The sequence below is a fragment of the Eucyclogobius newberryi genome, unplaced genomic scaffold, assembly GCF_026437365.1.
Source record: "Eucyclogobius newberryi isolate DKJ021-1_F unplaced genomic scaffold, fEucNew1.0.hap1 SCAF_4, whole genome shotgun sequence".
Lineage (NCBI taxonomy): Eukaryota > Metazoa > Chordata > Actinopteri > Gobiiformes > Gobiidae > Eucyclogobius > Eucyclogobius newberryi.
The window spans coordinates 1,878,346-1,893,935 of NW_027316056.1; the positions used below are offsets into that span (position 1 = coordinate 1,878,346).

A 15,590-nucleotide genomic window follows, 5' to 3' on the forward strand; every position below is an offset into this window, starting at 1 on the left:
CATGTGTGTTGCCGTGAAAACCCGCTGGCGCGTGAATTTTTAAACAACACTTTTCACACTTCTCCCTCACGACTATTTACAAAGAAAAGCACTCTTTCTCTGCTTCAGCCCCGCCCCTTTTCCCTGGGTGGGTCTCCATGACACGCACGCAAACTTTTTTTGATTTGAGACGAGTTTACAGTAATCCAAGTACAAGAGACTGGGCAGTGAATTCAACATGAATTGAATTCAGATAAATATGGCCAATAAAGATTAAATTAAAACAAGCAAATGTTCAATTTAAAGGCGCAATGGACGATTATTCGGCGATTTGAGAACGCAGGCGGAAGTGCGCATGCCACTCCCCCGTGCACATGCCACTCCCCCGTGCACATGCCACTCCCCCGTGCGGACTGATACAACACACACGTGCGTTTGTTTATTAGCGGGACGGATCACATCGCATCGCTCGTCTCCCGTAGATTTCTGTTCACTTCTGAGTCAGCTCGAACAGTCTTTCTCCGTCTTCATTTTGTCCCGTACACTGAGGGAACTATATTATGATAGATCCATGCGCTTAGACACGTGGAAACGTGGGACGAGCCTCACGCGGCTGCAGGTGAACGAGGCTCTGGAGGTGAGCGGTAGGTGCGTTTTATGATTGATACGTGGCAGGACAAATCGGCACTCCAGGCCACGAGGAAATAAGACTAAAATTTATGCCAAAAAAATCCATTCGACCTTTAAGCCTAGATGACATTGTAAATATAGGCTTCTATAACGTAGAAGTAGCCATTTAAAAAAAATAAAACATCACCACAAAGAGGCAGAGGTTTTCAACAGAAAGTCAATAGATAAGTTTGTATTACTAAGCCGTTTTAGATCAGTAATATGGTTTACGATTAACTAAATATAAAATGCTGATCTACAGTTATTACCAAGTTCCTGACAAAAGCCATAATGTCCCTTTTAAATGTTTCCTCTTGTTTCTCCGTGATTGTTGCAGGGTTGATGGAGACTGGGAGAAGTTACACTTACATTGTGGTGTTCATCGTGCTGACTCTCGCCTACTTCCTGTTCATCTCTAACGTGGAGCTGAAACGGATCAGTTCATTCTACCTGCATCCATTTAGAAAGGCCGTGTCACAGGCCCCTAAGCTGACATGGGTGGATCCGCGGCCGTACCATGTGGCCTATCCATGGCATTATCGCTTTATCCTGGATGACACTGCGGTGTGCAAGGACTTTTCTCCATTTGTCCTGCTGGTGGTCCCTGTGCGTCCCACAGACGTCACTGTCAGGTATGTACCAACGAATGATGACCTGTAACTGAGTATGATGGAAATGTAAACTGTAGGCTATGTCCCTCTTGTGGCTCTATTCTACAGTGTAATAGTGTACTGTAATATTTTGACTGCTTCAGTTTGGTATGGTTCAAAAGTGTCTCCAGGATCTTAAGTGAACTGTACTGGCCTGATAAAGTGAGGCGAAGCGGACCCTGAGAGGTCTAGCTTCCAAAGTGGCTCACTTTTGCCTCCTGGAAGACTTTTGCATGAGATGATTGGATTAGAGAGAACACAGACTTGGGTGAAAACAAGACGACAAAAAGCAGATATATTATAATTTATCACCAAACTTTGACTTTGAGCTTGTAAAAAAACCTCCATATTTACAGTGAATATAATTATGTTGGAACCACATGCTTAGCAAAACAAAGCTAGAGCATCAGCTGTTTCCTGTTTATCAATGCACGGCACTCTCATCAAAACCCACAATATTATATTTCCAGTGCAAAATGCATCTAACATTATGTACACCCAATGCATCACATAACAAGATGTTAAAACACTGTGTAGAGGCTTTGCAGAGAAGTGAAATAAATGCAGAAAAAGTGAAGCAGAAACCAAAAGTAGTTTCCTGATTTCTGGATGTGATTTTTGGATCTCATAGCAGAGCTCTTCCTCAGAAGAACCCAGAGCCAGGCCCTGTGTGTGTGCACATCCAGGAACCTCCGATGAAGACGGATTGTTTGGGTATATGGTCGGGATACATTGTTTCCCTACATTTAAATAAAAAAAAGGCCTTTGAGTAATTCACATTAATATGCGAAGCATTTAATTAAAAATTGATTTTATTAGTGTGTGCAAAACAAGCCAATCCTGATATATTTGTATATATTCGCTGAAACATGGCTAACCTCCACAATATCAGATGCTGACATTTCTTTGGATAATTATAATATATTTCATTGGGATAGACCCAGCAAAGTGTTTACGTCTTTTCCAGCGCAAATTTCGTGATCTATGGAAGGTTTAAGATGGTCTAGAACTAAAAGGATACAGTATGTCAGCAGTGCTCTCCCCAACATTTTTAAAGGGACGCTAAATATGCCTCATATGGGGTTGCATTTTTCTCCAAGGATGGTTTAATGTACATTCATTATTTAAGGTACATGCACCCTAAACATACTATTATATGGTGTATAAGCCTAAACATACTATTACATGGTGTATAAGCCTAAACACACTATTACATGGTGTATAAGCCTAAACACACTATTACATGGTGTATAAGTCTAAACATACTATTACATGGTGTATAAGCCTAAACATACTATTACATGGTGTATAAGCCTAAACATACTATTACATGGTGTATAAGCCTAAACACACTATTACATGGTGTATAAGTCTAAACACACTATTACATGGTGTATAAGTCTAAATATACTATTACATGGTGTATAAACCTAAATATACTATTACATGGTGTATAAACCTAAACATATTATTACATGGTGTATAAACCTAAATATACTATTACATGGTGTATAAACCTAAACATATTATTACATGGCGTATAGGCCTATCCATTTATCCTATTACCAGTGAGCAATGTATCATAATACACAATTGTATTCACATTGGTATTAAATGAAAATGGGTACAGTTTTAGCTAATGGGTGAAGGCAGTATTATAATGCTGAAATAATTTAGACACATCAACTCTTCTTGGCCTTTTCATCCATTGCACCCTGGCAGCCTCATAGTCAGGATCATAGAAGATCATAGTCAGGTACTTTAGGGCTGAGCAGACTTTAGTGAATATCTTTATTTGCTTTATTAAAAAATTGTTGCGGCGTTTGTTTTGGGCCTTTTTCCGGGTCGTGCGTAGCACGTCACTAGAGCATAATCTCTTATTGGTTGCTGTGCCGCGTCTGCCGCAAAAAAGTGAAGCTTTTCCAACTTTTCTGCGCTGGCGACGACGCTGGCGGCGACGCTATAACATACTATAACATACGCTGGCGGTGACGATGGCCGCGACGGGTGGCCGTGGCAACGCTTGCCGGGTTTTAGGGATGGTTTATTTTCCACCTCATGCCAAAACGGATGACGGGCCATTCTTTATTATGAGTCTAGTACCGAATCACCGGGGTTTCGTTTTTTTTTGACCCGTCCAGAACTGGTCCAGCGTAATCCCTAGTTTTAATGCATAGCCCTTGAGGTGGGTTTGGGTAAAAATAATACTGGTAAAATGACAGTTGTAGCTTTTATCGTCCTCCGTCTGCACCCGTCAAGAGCTAGAGGATTTATTTACCTTCCTCTCCACTTTTGATAATTCTGAGTTACTTGGTTAGGTGACATGAACATCTATTGGTCCAAAACTTCTGACAGAATAAAAAACGATTGTAATCAGTTAAACCTCACACAAGTTATTACTGCTCAAACCCGACATAAGATAAGATCACCTTTATTTGTCCCACAATGGGTAAATTCCATTGTTGCAACACAGGTTCAGAAACAGATAACAGATTAGGCACAGAAGTATAGTAATAAAACAGATCTCATGAAAAAACTCTTATAGCACTCTTATTTACAGCTGTTATATGGACAGAAAATATTGCTCCAGGATGATTGACATTATGTCACAGTATTGCACATGAATTATGAAGGTGAATGACACATGTTCAGGACTAACAGTGTTTGTTGTAGAGTCTGACAGCAGCAGAAGGAAAGACCTGTGAAACGTCTCCTTCACACAGCGAGGGTGGATCAGTCACTGAAGCTGCTCTCCAGAGCGGACAGAGTGTCCTGCAGGGGGCGACACTCATGGTCCAGCATAGATGCGAGTCCAGAGTACTTTTTCTATCATCGCGATTATTTATGACCATGATAGTTTGTTAGTGGAGTTTTTGGAATCATCCACCTGTGGCCGGCGAGCATTTTCCAAATTAGAAAAGCTCTCTTCCATCATCACTTTTTTTTTCGTGGTCAATACCAGCAAGTTATACATCATTTTAAAGGTTATTTTCTCAACAAAACGAATATGTCATTGATTGAATAATTTGCCCCAAGAAGCAATTGCCAATAGTTTGTGAGAAAGTCTCAACTTTTACAAACGCATGTCCTGTTTGCTGTTTATGACGGACGAAACGGCTTTAATTCTGTACATCCTTGTACTCAGTCTGTCCATAAGGAACCATTGAACAACAATATCCACTTGTATTTTACTGAAGTTTTCCGATTTCGAGATATCGTCAAGTAAACAAAGTTTTATTTTCTGAAAATATTTAGGATGAAAGCTTGGATGCGCATTTTGTTAGATATATGTATTATTATACCAATACAAAAATAAAATAAAAATATGATTAATTCTTTTTTTTTTTTCCTTCACCTCTATATGTGACTGACCGTGGATAAACCAGTCACAAGTCTACCCGGAGACATTTTGAATTATACAGATTCTGAAAGTGTGAATTCAAAGCTATACAATGATGTCTCACTCATGTAGATCTGATCATATTTGAGTAAGTTGTGGTCATTTGAATGTAAACAACTCTCAAACCCATTCACTGAGAAAACGGCCTCTAAAGTTTCTCACCGGAGTGAGCCCAGAGTCACAGGGGGCGGGGCTCATTTGCATCTCATTGAGATAAGCCCTCCCCCTGTCACACTGACACCACCTTCCCCCTACAGCTGTCACTCAAGACTCAAGAGGAGTGTTATTGATGTGAACTGGACTTGAATCAGAATCAGAAGTTACTGTATTAAAATGAAAATACTTTGATGCTATTCAGGGCCTTTTATAATCCAAGAATCAGAATCAGAATAGGGTTTATTGCCATTTGTCGATAAACATAATTCACAGGTGATTCAGTGCAACACAAACAACAAAACATTGAACACTGAGCACTAAACGGCACGATATGTACATAAGGAAATATAAAAGATATAAAGTTATGTAGTGCAATAGGAAGTGGTGATATGTACATCATAAAAATGTATTAATTAATGAGATAATAGATATGATATGTACACCATCAGAGTCCAATTACATCAGAGATCACAGCCACATCCTCTTCTGTGCTGTGACTCTCGGCGCTGGGCATGTGATGTCTTTAGCCTCGTCAGCACAGAAAGGCCTGATTTTTTTCATGCAGATAGGTCTGCCTGTCAATGTTCAGTCCAGGTGGGACCAGGACATGGAGATTGTCAACCGGAGGCAGAACAGCTGAATTGCGTAGTAGCTGAAATTTCACAGGTTCTGCTTCACAGTGACTTTTTGCACCACACCTGGTCTCTTGGCATCAAAGCTGTAAACAAATAACAGGACATTTAAGAAATGGCAAACTATTTCACATAAAACTTAATCATTAACTTTTTCTAACACAATGTGAGAGTTTCAATATAAATGACCTGCTTCTGCATCCCTTCACAGGAGACACCAAAAAGGCCACATTTTGCGTGAATGTGGCTGTGGCTGTGCGCGCTTCTTCCTCAACTGTGGTCTCGCTCCATTTTCCTCATAGTGTTTGATTATGTCAGTCAGGGTGTCTTTGCCAATTCTGAAAAGGGGGAAAAAATAAGGATTAGGGTTGACAGTAATGTAGGATATGCAGATGTCCTCCCCCTGGTTGCCATGGTGACAGGAATGCGGGCTAGGTGTTATCTACTGCCCGTGTGGAGTTTTACACCCCTCAGAAGAAAGAGAATGTAATAGTGACAACAGAGACGCTCTGAACTTTGAAAATAACTTTTCATCAAATGACTCCTTTTGGATTACAGAGAGTAACGATCTCTCCAAGACAAACGCTAAAACGCTGAAAGACTATGCGGTTTTAGTGGTTTTAATAGACAATCATCAGATTGTAAACATGTGTCCACCAGATGACTTTAGATGTACATATTGTGATATCGTGTTTAACTTGTCATTTTAACTGTTTCATAACTTGTTTTGTGGCCAATTTTACCTTTTGTGTAACTCTTGTGGCCTAAAGCCAGATCTCGTCTCCTTATCAGCTCTGACCCCAGCGTACATGCTGATTGGCTGAAGCCACGGCGCCAAAACCCCCGCGGGGAAAGACAAAAGGAAAGAGCAGGGAGTTACAGACCAGTACCATCCGAGCTCCAAAGCGAGTTCCATCCGAGTTTCTTTCGAAGCTCGACCCTCCATCCAGGGTCCCACCAGCAAGGTCCATGAGGCCTTGGGAGCAGGCCTCGGGCCTAGTTAGCGTGAGCGATGCTACGCTAAAGGACAAAGACTTTTCCAAGAGAAGCTAATGTTCCCTCCCGGAACTAAGAAACCTGTGCCCGTTTTTAAAAACGTGATTGATGCTGCATCACGCAAAATCAAGCAAGGACCTTTTGCAACTTTTTCAAGTCCACAGCCTTTTAGACCAGCCACATCTGTGGAGCAGCACGACGGCCTTTTCATTCGGGAACGCCTCAGAGCCAAGGAGAACGCAGATCGCAGAACCTGACCCAGTCCTTCTTTGGCCAGACAACGTCAGAGCCGAGCTCCAGAGCAGGCCCTTGGACCCCACGCAGGCCCTTGGACTCCACGCAGGCCCTTGGACCCCACGCAGGCCCTTGGACCCCACGCAGGCCCTTGGACCCCACGCAGGCCCTTGGACCCCACGCAGGCCCTTGGACTCCACGCAGGCCCTTGGACTCCACGCAGGCCCTTGGACTCCACGCAGGCCCTTGGACCCCACGCAGGCCCTTGGACCCCACGCAGGCCCTTGGACCCCACGCAGGCCCTTGGACCCCACGCAGGCCCTTGGACCCCACGCAGGCCCTTGGACCCCACGCAAGCCCTTGGACCCCACGCAGGCCCGTCTCCTCAGGATCACAGCTTCTGGTTCCGTTCGTATGATGCACTTCACAGGCTGAATTTCATCTTAGACTTAACTCTAACACACACCTAGATAGATCTAGAACCATCATGTCTAGTGTTTTCCATCTGTTATCAACTCATTTGCATATTCCTGATTCATATTTATCTGTTTAATTCTTTGGTCATTAAATCTTCATAACCCACATTTGGTTAAGTCTTCCTTCATTTCCAGAAAAGGGGTCAATGTCACGGTTACGTTCTCAAACCTTTAGATCAACGAGCAAATTAATTTCTAATTAATTAATTAATTAATCTAGATATCTGATTATAGAGTTGTTAAATTGCCGATTATCCGGCTGGTGCCCCATTCTTCTCTTAAAAATACGATTCAAACTTACCCACACTTATGCAGCGTGTCATGTTTGAATTCTTGAACAATTCTTTAATCAATATCAAACCTGAATGCCCCGCCCCCTCCACAAGTGGGTGGACATTCATAACCTTACAGTACTTGTACTAGTATGTTACCCTACAGTAATATGGGAATAACACGCTTCACAGATAACATGTTGATACAGAAGAAAAGGACAGATAACTTATAGGAAGTTTAAAAAATACTCTTAATAGAAGAACTCTTATAAACAAAATCTCCTATAGACAGAACCTCTCATTTCTCAATAAGGAATGGAGGGGAAAATAAAGATAATATTAAAGCCGCAAGCGGCATCCAACGGCCCTCGCGGGCCGCCGGCCTTCCGACTCTGCTCTCTGCATTTTACAGAGATGGCGCTAACGCAATTGTCTAAGAACTAAGACAGCGACACATTGGACATGTACAATGCTGTGCTTAACCAGTGCAAATTAACACAAATGTCGGTCAAATGTGCAGCTCCAGCGCACAGAGACCGTGACACTTGGAATAAAAATATGGATAACTTTTGATGCTCCGCTTGTGTAGATTATTTTTCCCAAATATGAGCTTGATCGAGCTATTGCCCACAGAGGAGTTCATTAAAGTGTGAAGCATAAATGTGAACATTTCAAGGATTTGGCGTTTTTCCCATTTGTGACAGTATATTTGCAGCTCCACGGCACAGAGACCGTAGCACTTAAAATCAAAATATGGATAACTTTTGATGCCCCATTTGTGTAGATGATTTCCCCAAATATGAGCTTGATCGGGCAATCGGCCTAGGAGGAGTTGGTGAAAGTGTGAAGCGTGAAAATGTGGTCATTTTGGAGATTTCGCTGTTTTCCCATTTCTGACATATATTTGCGGGTCCGCCACACAGAGACCGTAGCCCCATTTGTGTAGATGATTTTCCCCAAATATGAGCTTGATCGGACAATCGCCCTAGGAGGAGTTTGTTAAAGTGTGAAGTGTAAAAATGTGGTGATTTGAGCGATTCTACGATTTTCCCATAAGGATAACATGGGATGTTTCTGTCAACGCTACGGTTACGCCGTACAAAATATGACTTTGGCTCTCATACTTGTATGATCAGGATGGCAAATTAGAATTTAGTGCAAAATGTCATGTCATTTGGAAAAACTCTATTGTTTATAGGCCACTCTGAAGGCCAAATAGTCAGAATTCTGGGAAACGTTTGCGGCTCCGTCGCACAGAGACCGTAAAAGTTATCCTTAAAATTTGGATAACTTTAGATGCACCACTTGTCTAGAGGACGTACACCGATTTTGAGGTTGGTGGGCAAAACGCACTAGGAGGAGTTCGTTGAAGTGTAAAACATAAAAATGTGGTAATTTGAGAGATTTTGCGGTTTTCCCATAGGGATAACATGGGAGGTTTCTGTCATCGCTACGACTACGCCGTAAAAATTTAGGCATTTTTGTGATTGGCTTTTGTGATCGGGACGGCAAAATAGAATTTTGGGTAAAGTTTAGACAATTTTGGTAAAACTAATTTTTGACCTTCAATGTTAATTTAAAGGTCACTCTGTAGGGGGCGCTATCGCGGCCATTTCAATTTTGTCAGCCTAAACTGGTCCAAACTAGAAAGTTTAACAACTGATTCAAATTTGGTCCTAATCGGACTGGTTTTGATCAAATGGGAGCAATTTTTAGATCTGCAATATTCCAAAATAAGTTGTCCAACTTTGCGGCTGCGCCGCACACAGACCGTAAAAGGTATCTCAAAAAATTGAATAACTTTAGATGCCCCACTTGTCCAGAGGACGTACGCCGATTTTGAAGTCGGTGGGCAAAACGCCCTAGGAGGAGTTCGTCAAAGTTTGACGTGAACAAAATGACTAACACAGCGTATTTTCATTTTCAAAGGAAGATGGCGGCCATAGGGTAAGTCTGGGGGCGTGACCACAATGATTTTTTTTGTTCGTCCTCACGAGAGGAATGCGTGTCCCGAATTTCGTAGCTTTACGCCAAAGTTGACCTCGGGGCGTCTCCCATAGGCGCAATGTATTTTGACTTTTGTCGGTGGCGCTGTCGCGCCATTTTTTAACGAAAAAAAAAATGGCCCAGAAAAAATCAAATTTTTCGCCGATTCTGAATTTTGGGCAAAGTTTGGTGAGTTTTTGAGCATGTTCAGGGGGTCAAATTAGAGATCAAAAAGCAGAAGAACAAGAAAAATAAAAATAATAATATTTTTAGTAAAAACAATATAGCCGTTTCCACTATAACAACAAATTATACATCGTTTGAAAGCTCTAAGCCTTCCCGATGCCGCCATGGGGTGGAATCATCATTACGAGCGCTTACGCGCTTGTCACTCCCTATTCCGTCAGGATGCCCCGCCCACTCCCCATAGACTTCCATTAATTTGAGCAGATACAAGCATGGCCCATGCCTGCGGCATGGATTCTCGCGTACGGGACGATGCCAGGAGGGTTTTTGGAGGAATGCAGCGCTTCGCGCTGCTGTTGTCAACAATTAGTGAATGGGCTACGCCCATTCACTAATTGTTGACTATTTCTGTCATAGCAGGAGTAAGTATGCATGATCCATGCCTTCGGCATGGGCTAGTTCACTGTACTTGCCAGGGGCGACGGGGTACCAAACATGCGGGCTGCGCCCGCATGTTTGGTCAGACAGTTGCAACGCTGCCTTCGGCAGCGTTGCGGGAGCAATAGGCCCTCCGCCCTGCTGGGGCTCGGGCCTAATAAAAACAGCTAGCTTAGGACAAAACAATACTAATAATAATGGTAAAAATATAGCCGCAAGCGGCAATGATCGGCCCTCGTCACGCCGCCGCCACACCGCCGCCACGCCGCAAGAGGAGGGGCGCTAACGCGCCCCAATTGTCCTTTTATTACGCCTACTGCTGAATCTGTGACGCTGTCACATCTTCTCCCCTTTGTTTTACCATCAAAAGGCAATTTTATTTTGAATTCTTGGCAAAATGTGCGGCTTTGCCGCACAGACACCGTGACTCTTTGAATAAAAATGTGGATAACTTTTGATGGTCCACACCTGAAGATGAGTCTCACCAAATTTCACGTTGATAGGGCTAACGCCCTGGGAGGAGTTGGTGAAAGTATAAAGTGTAAATATGTTCTGGTGATTTCCCCATTGGAATAACATGGGAGGTTTTGATCATCGCTACGGCAAAACCATAACAATTATGACATGGGTCTCATTGACTTTTTTGATGGGGATGCCAAAATTGAGTTTTGTGTCAAATATTAGATAATTTCGCAAAACTAAACATTTAACCTCCATATAAAATCTGTAGGGGGCGCTGTGGCGCCAATTTAATTAATTTCACTTCAAGTAGGTTTAGGGCAAAGAGTATAACAACTGATTCTAATTTGACGCAATTCGGACTTTATCTGCGCAAACAGCAGAAATGTTAAATTTGGGAGATTTCTGAAATTCTAGCTACAGTTTGCGGCTTCGCCGCACAGAGACCGTGAGAGGTATCAATGTAATTTGAATAACTTTTGATGTCCCACTCCTCAGTAGCATTTTCACCAAATTTCAGCTTTTTAGAGCCAACGCCCTGGGAGAAGTTCGTAAAAGTACGACGTTTGGAAAAACTCCCGAGTCATGTTTAGCCATTTTTGAAGCAATATGGCCGATATTTGGTTGGGCGGACGGCGTTGCCATAATAATATTTTTTAGTTCTCTTGTCACCATCTACCTCTGCGCCAAATTTCATGATTCTACGATCAGATTTTTTTTGGGTCATTTCCTATCTCTCAATGCATTTTTGGTACATTTGGGGGCGCTGACGCGCCAATTTTTTTTATTTTAGAAAAGGGAAATAGCCAGAATGTAGAGAGGCACAATTTTTAGAGGTGTGCAAATTTTTGTGACTTTTCGTCAATGTTCACTGGGTGAAAAATAGGGGGGTTGGTCCCGAGAAGAAGAAAGAAAGAAGAAGAATATTCCGATGCGAAAACAATGTTTCCCATTTTTCAAATATCATAAACTATACATTTTCGGAAAGCGCTCGCGCTTTCCTACCTCATGGTGTGGGTCCCTGGTCACTGACGGGTACTTTCGTTAATTTTGAGTGGGCTCCGCCCACTTTGTGTTTTTGGGCCTCTATACAGTAATAATGTTCAATTTTTGCATTACATGCTTATATGCACGGAACATGCAAGAGATGGGGAACATATTTGTGAGCTACTTAGCGCAAATGAGTGCTTTATATGGGGATGACGACCGCTTCGAGTGCTCGTTTAGTGCGCACTTTTGCACGGGCTTCGCCCGTTTACTACGGTAATGTTCCATTTTCCTACTACTAATTAGTATGCACGGGGCGTGCATGAGTGAAGGAGTGCGTTAGTGAGTGTTTGGAAGTGGGCAGGCGCTTCGCGCTCGATTTCGTGCGCACTACGTGCGCACTTTCGCAGCCGTGCTTCGCACGGCCTTACGGGACTAATAGGCCTCTCGCCAGCTTGTGGCGCTCGGGCCTAATAAACACTATTTACATCAGTTATATGCACATTATTGCGTGTGATGAAGGCATTTATGTCTATTCATACTGTAACAGTCTATAATTGCTATTCTGCATTTGCACTTTATTGTACATTTAATAAAGTGAAGTGAAGTAAATTATATGAAATGAAAATAGTACCTGCTGTGCAAAGTCGAAGCTGTAATGCACTGGACTTCTGCATAGTTTTTGATAAAATCCAGCCTTGAGCGCCAATTCTGAAAAGGGAAACAAAAGTTTGGAATTTAACAAGCTAAACCAGCTAACGCGGGCTACAGTAAAAAACAGTAAAAAAAACACGAAGATACAGACATTATACCGTCCCAAAACAGCTAGTTTCAAGAGACTACGTGATGTTAATTATTCAGAAAGTGGTCACATTAAATTCAAGCGCGTATTTATAATGTAGAGTGCACTGAAGCAGCATGTTAGCTTAGCATTGCTCCGTGTCTGCTCCGGTGCCGAGGCAAAAGTGACGAGGTAAAAGTGACATCACGAAACCACCTTAAAACACAGCGTTAAAGCAATACTTTAGAGTAAAAGTACCTCAGTTCCATTGCAATGCAGTCCAGGGAATGTAAGCTCTGAAGACAGTCTGGACAAGTGAATAATGTCTCCGAGGAACAGTAGCTGTAGCCATGTGGTTCGCAGCTGATTGGTGGAAAAAGATCAACATTGCGATGCAAAAAAAAGGTAACGCCCCCCGCGCGGAGCACGAAAACTACCCATTTTTAACGGCTTAATGTGTACGTTTAAGGTAACGAATACTGTTATCTGAAGCACGGAGGGGGAGGGGCTCCTTTATAACTTCAACTTTCACATAATGCAAAAAAACAAAAATCACAAATTTTGGAAGAAAAAAGATAAACCCTGTTTTTCTCTGTTTGGTTGGGGCCGACTTGTAACGGCTTTGATGGTGCTCCGTCACATATGGGAAATTCATGGGTAAACTCATATTTACACATTTTCACATACATTGTTTTTAGAAGTTGTAATGGGAATTAGTGGCCTACAAAACATCAAAATGTATGTTTTATGATCATAGAGGAGCTAAAATTGTAATAAAACAGTTTGGTACAGTTGGCACATATGTGTCGGAGCAGCGTAATTTCCGGTACATGTCGGCCTCGGTGAAACTGAGAAAAACAGTTTTTAGAGATGATTACCTGGACTACATTGCAACGGAACTGAGGTACTTTTACTCTAATTGCTTAAAACGCTGTGTTTTAAGGCGGTGCGCACCGGAGCAGACACGGAGCAATGCTAAGCTGTTGGGCTAAGTTGGAAGCTAAACTTGCTATCAACCTGTTATCGGGTTATTTTTCTGCGTTTTGTTGGTACAAATTATATACTTATGTAGTATTTCTTGACCCCTAGGTTGTGTTTTATGTCTGCTTTATGATGCATTACGTAAGTTTTCGTGGCAAAACCTGCGTTTAGCTCAGGGTTGTGGGGCTAAGTTGGAAGCTAAACTTGCTATCAACCTGTTAGCTCCGTACCAACCGGTTATTTATCTTAACGAAAGGTATTTATATAATGTATTTATACAATTGAATTGATGAATGTACTGAAGTATTTACTGCATTGTTTGTTAATTTAAAGAGATGAACTAAATGACATAGAAGCTAGCTAATGTTTGGGTATTTCACTGACGAGCTGAGACCAGCCTGGACCCGGAACCAGAACTGATTCACTGAACTTTACAAACCTACAAATCCTTCAACATGAGTCGCCTGCGGTTATCGTAGGGGCTGATTCAGCCGTCCGATCCCACCCAAAAGACACCACAGACTTTGCAAACTCTCAAATCAGTCACAGCGCTATCTTTTGGACAATACAAAAACTCTATTGCTTGCTCTTTCATGGACACTTTATTGCTATTTCATTGATATGTGCAAATGTTATTTAATATGTGTGTGCACTTCCTACACTGGATGTTTTATGCTGAATCTCATGTTGAACTTTGATTGCAATTTATACAACCAAAGATTGTGAACCTTTCAGTATTTCAGTATATGAAACCATTGAACATCTGCAGATTGTACATTTTGTAAATATTGGTTTAATTATATGTTGGTTAACCTTCACTGTAAATATATAAGGCACAGCCACACTTTGATTCACTAGTTTGTATTATTGCTTATGTGGTGGCTGGATCAATGCTCGTTTGGGGCGTAGGGTGTAGACAAAGGATTCACGTTGACAAAGCTCTGCAATCTTTTCAAGGTAGTTTATTTACAGAGAAAGCAGTGTCAAATACAGGACAGCAGAAAATAGCGCCCGGGTCTCCGATGATCAGGGACCCCCCTCTCTGGGCGCACCTCCCTTATATACTGAAGATGCACAAAGACCGATAAACAATATCTGACAGGTATGACCCTATCCATGTACCAACGGATTAGCCAATGAGAGAACAAGATGTAAAGGTATCCTTATTTGGGTAGCACCAGGGGAAAGTTACAGAAATGAAGTCATGCGTGTGTATGCCGATGTTCAAACCTATATCTCCTTTTTCGGCCTATAGCTTCGCCTGGTGTACTCCTAGCAATAAATTACAACAGGCCTCAGTACTCCTAACACCTTGTATAAGAGTTTAAACAAACCGAGTGGGATGGAGGAGAACAGAATGTACAGTTTAGATACTTCACTTACACGCACCTCCCTGAGTCAAACCTACCTTCTGATCTAGCCCAGTGGCATATTGACACATGCTACATGTGGGTTGTGCTTTATGTGTGTGTTTTATGGTGCTGAATCAAAAGTAAATATTTAATTCAACTCCGACTTCTGGATGGTAGAGATGTGATTTGTTAACGTGAAAATAACTTTCACATTCTTGGATTAATACATTTTTATTATGTACTGAATCACCTGTGAATTCTGTTTATCGACAAATGGCAACTGATCCAATACGCTGCTTGGATCACTTGTTTCTGAATATACTTTTTGATACAAAAAGGTCAACAGCACCAAAATGCCTGTTCCTAGAGATCTGAAACTTTACACAGTTGTTGTCAACAAGATAAACATCATGTGCAGTGAACAGCATAAGCACACAATGAAGTATGTCCTGCTCAGGACCATTACACATGGACAATATTCAGGCGAGACTAAAAAAAGGTTTTGTTTATGTTTGGGCCTCTGTAGTGTAAGTTCTGAAGCCCTGACAGTGTGTCATGTGCACATCTGCAGAAACTAGAAGACATAAGCTTTCTAATGATGCATCACTCTTGCATGTGGGCTGTAAGATCCTCTTTTAATAAGCAATGCCATTTGGGTCCAACCATTGTGCCCAAGGCGAAATAGGTGGATGGTAACAGGTCAACAGGTTATGTTAGATTAATGTCTCATGGCGCAATGTGAGTCACGGCGGCGTGTGCACACACGTATCTTTGTAGATACAGAGCCCAGCGAACAACCTGTCGATTACACACTGAGTTTACACGTCACAGCGGTGTGCGTACACATGGATGTGTGTGTCTGTGCCTAATCTGTTTATAACGATTATCCACAATAATGTGAGTGAACAGCGCAAGCTACCGTAAGCGTGAGTAGGTTTTTTTTATGCCGCTGCTTC

The 15,590-nt window shown here is 42.0% G+C and overlaps 1 protein-coding gene across 1 annotated transcript in view; it reads left to right on the forward strand.

Moving 5' to 3' along the window:
* The first annotated feature begins 939 nt into the window (after nt 1-939).
* Nucleotides 940-15,590, forward strand: part of LOC140377308 (beta-1,3-galactosyltransferase 5-like) — a 35,403-nt gene continuing 20,752 nt past the window's right edge. The window contains exon 1 of the mRNA XM_072462677.1: nt 940-1,280. Within this exon, the coding sequence (XP_072318778.1) occupies nt 940-1,280 (341 nt within the window). The remainder of the gene's footprint in view (nt 1,281-15,590) is intronic.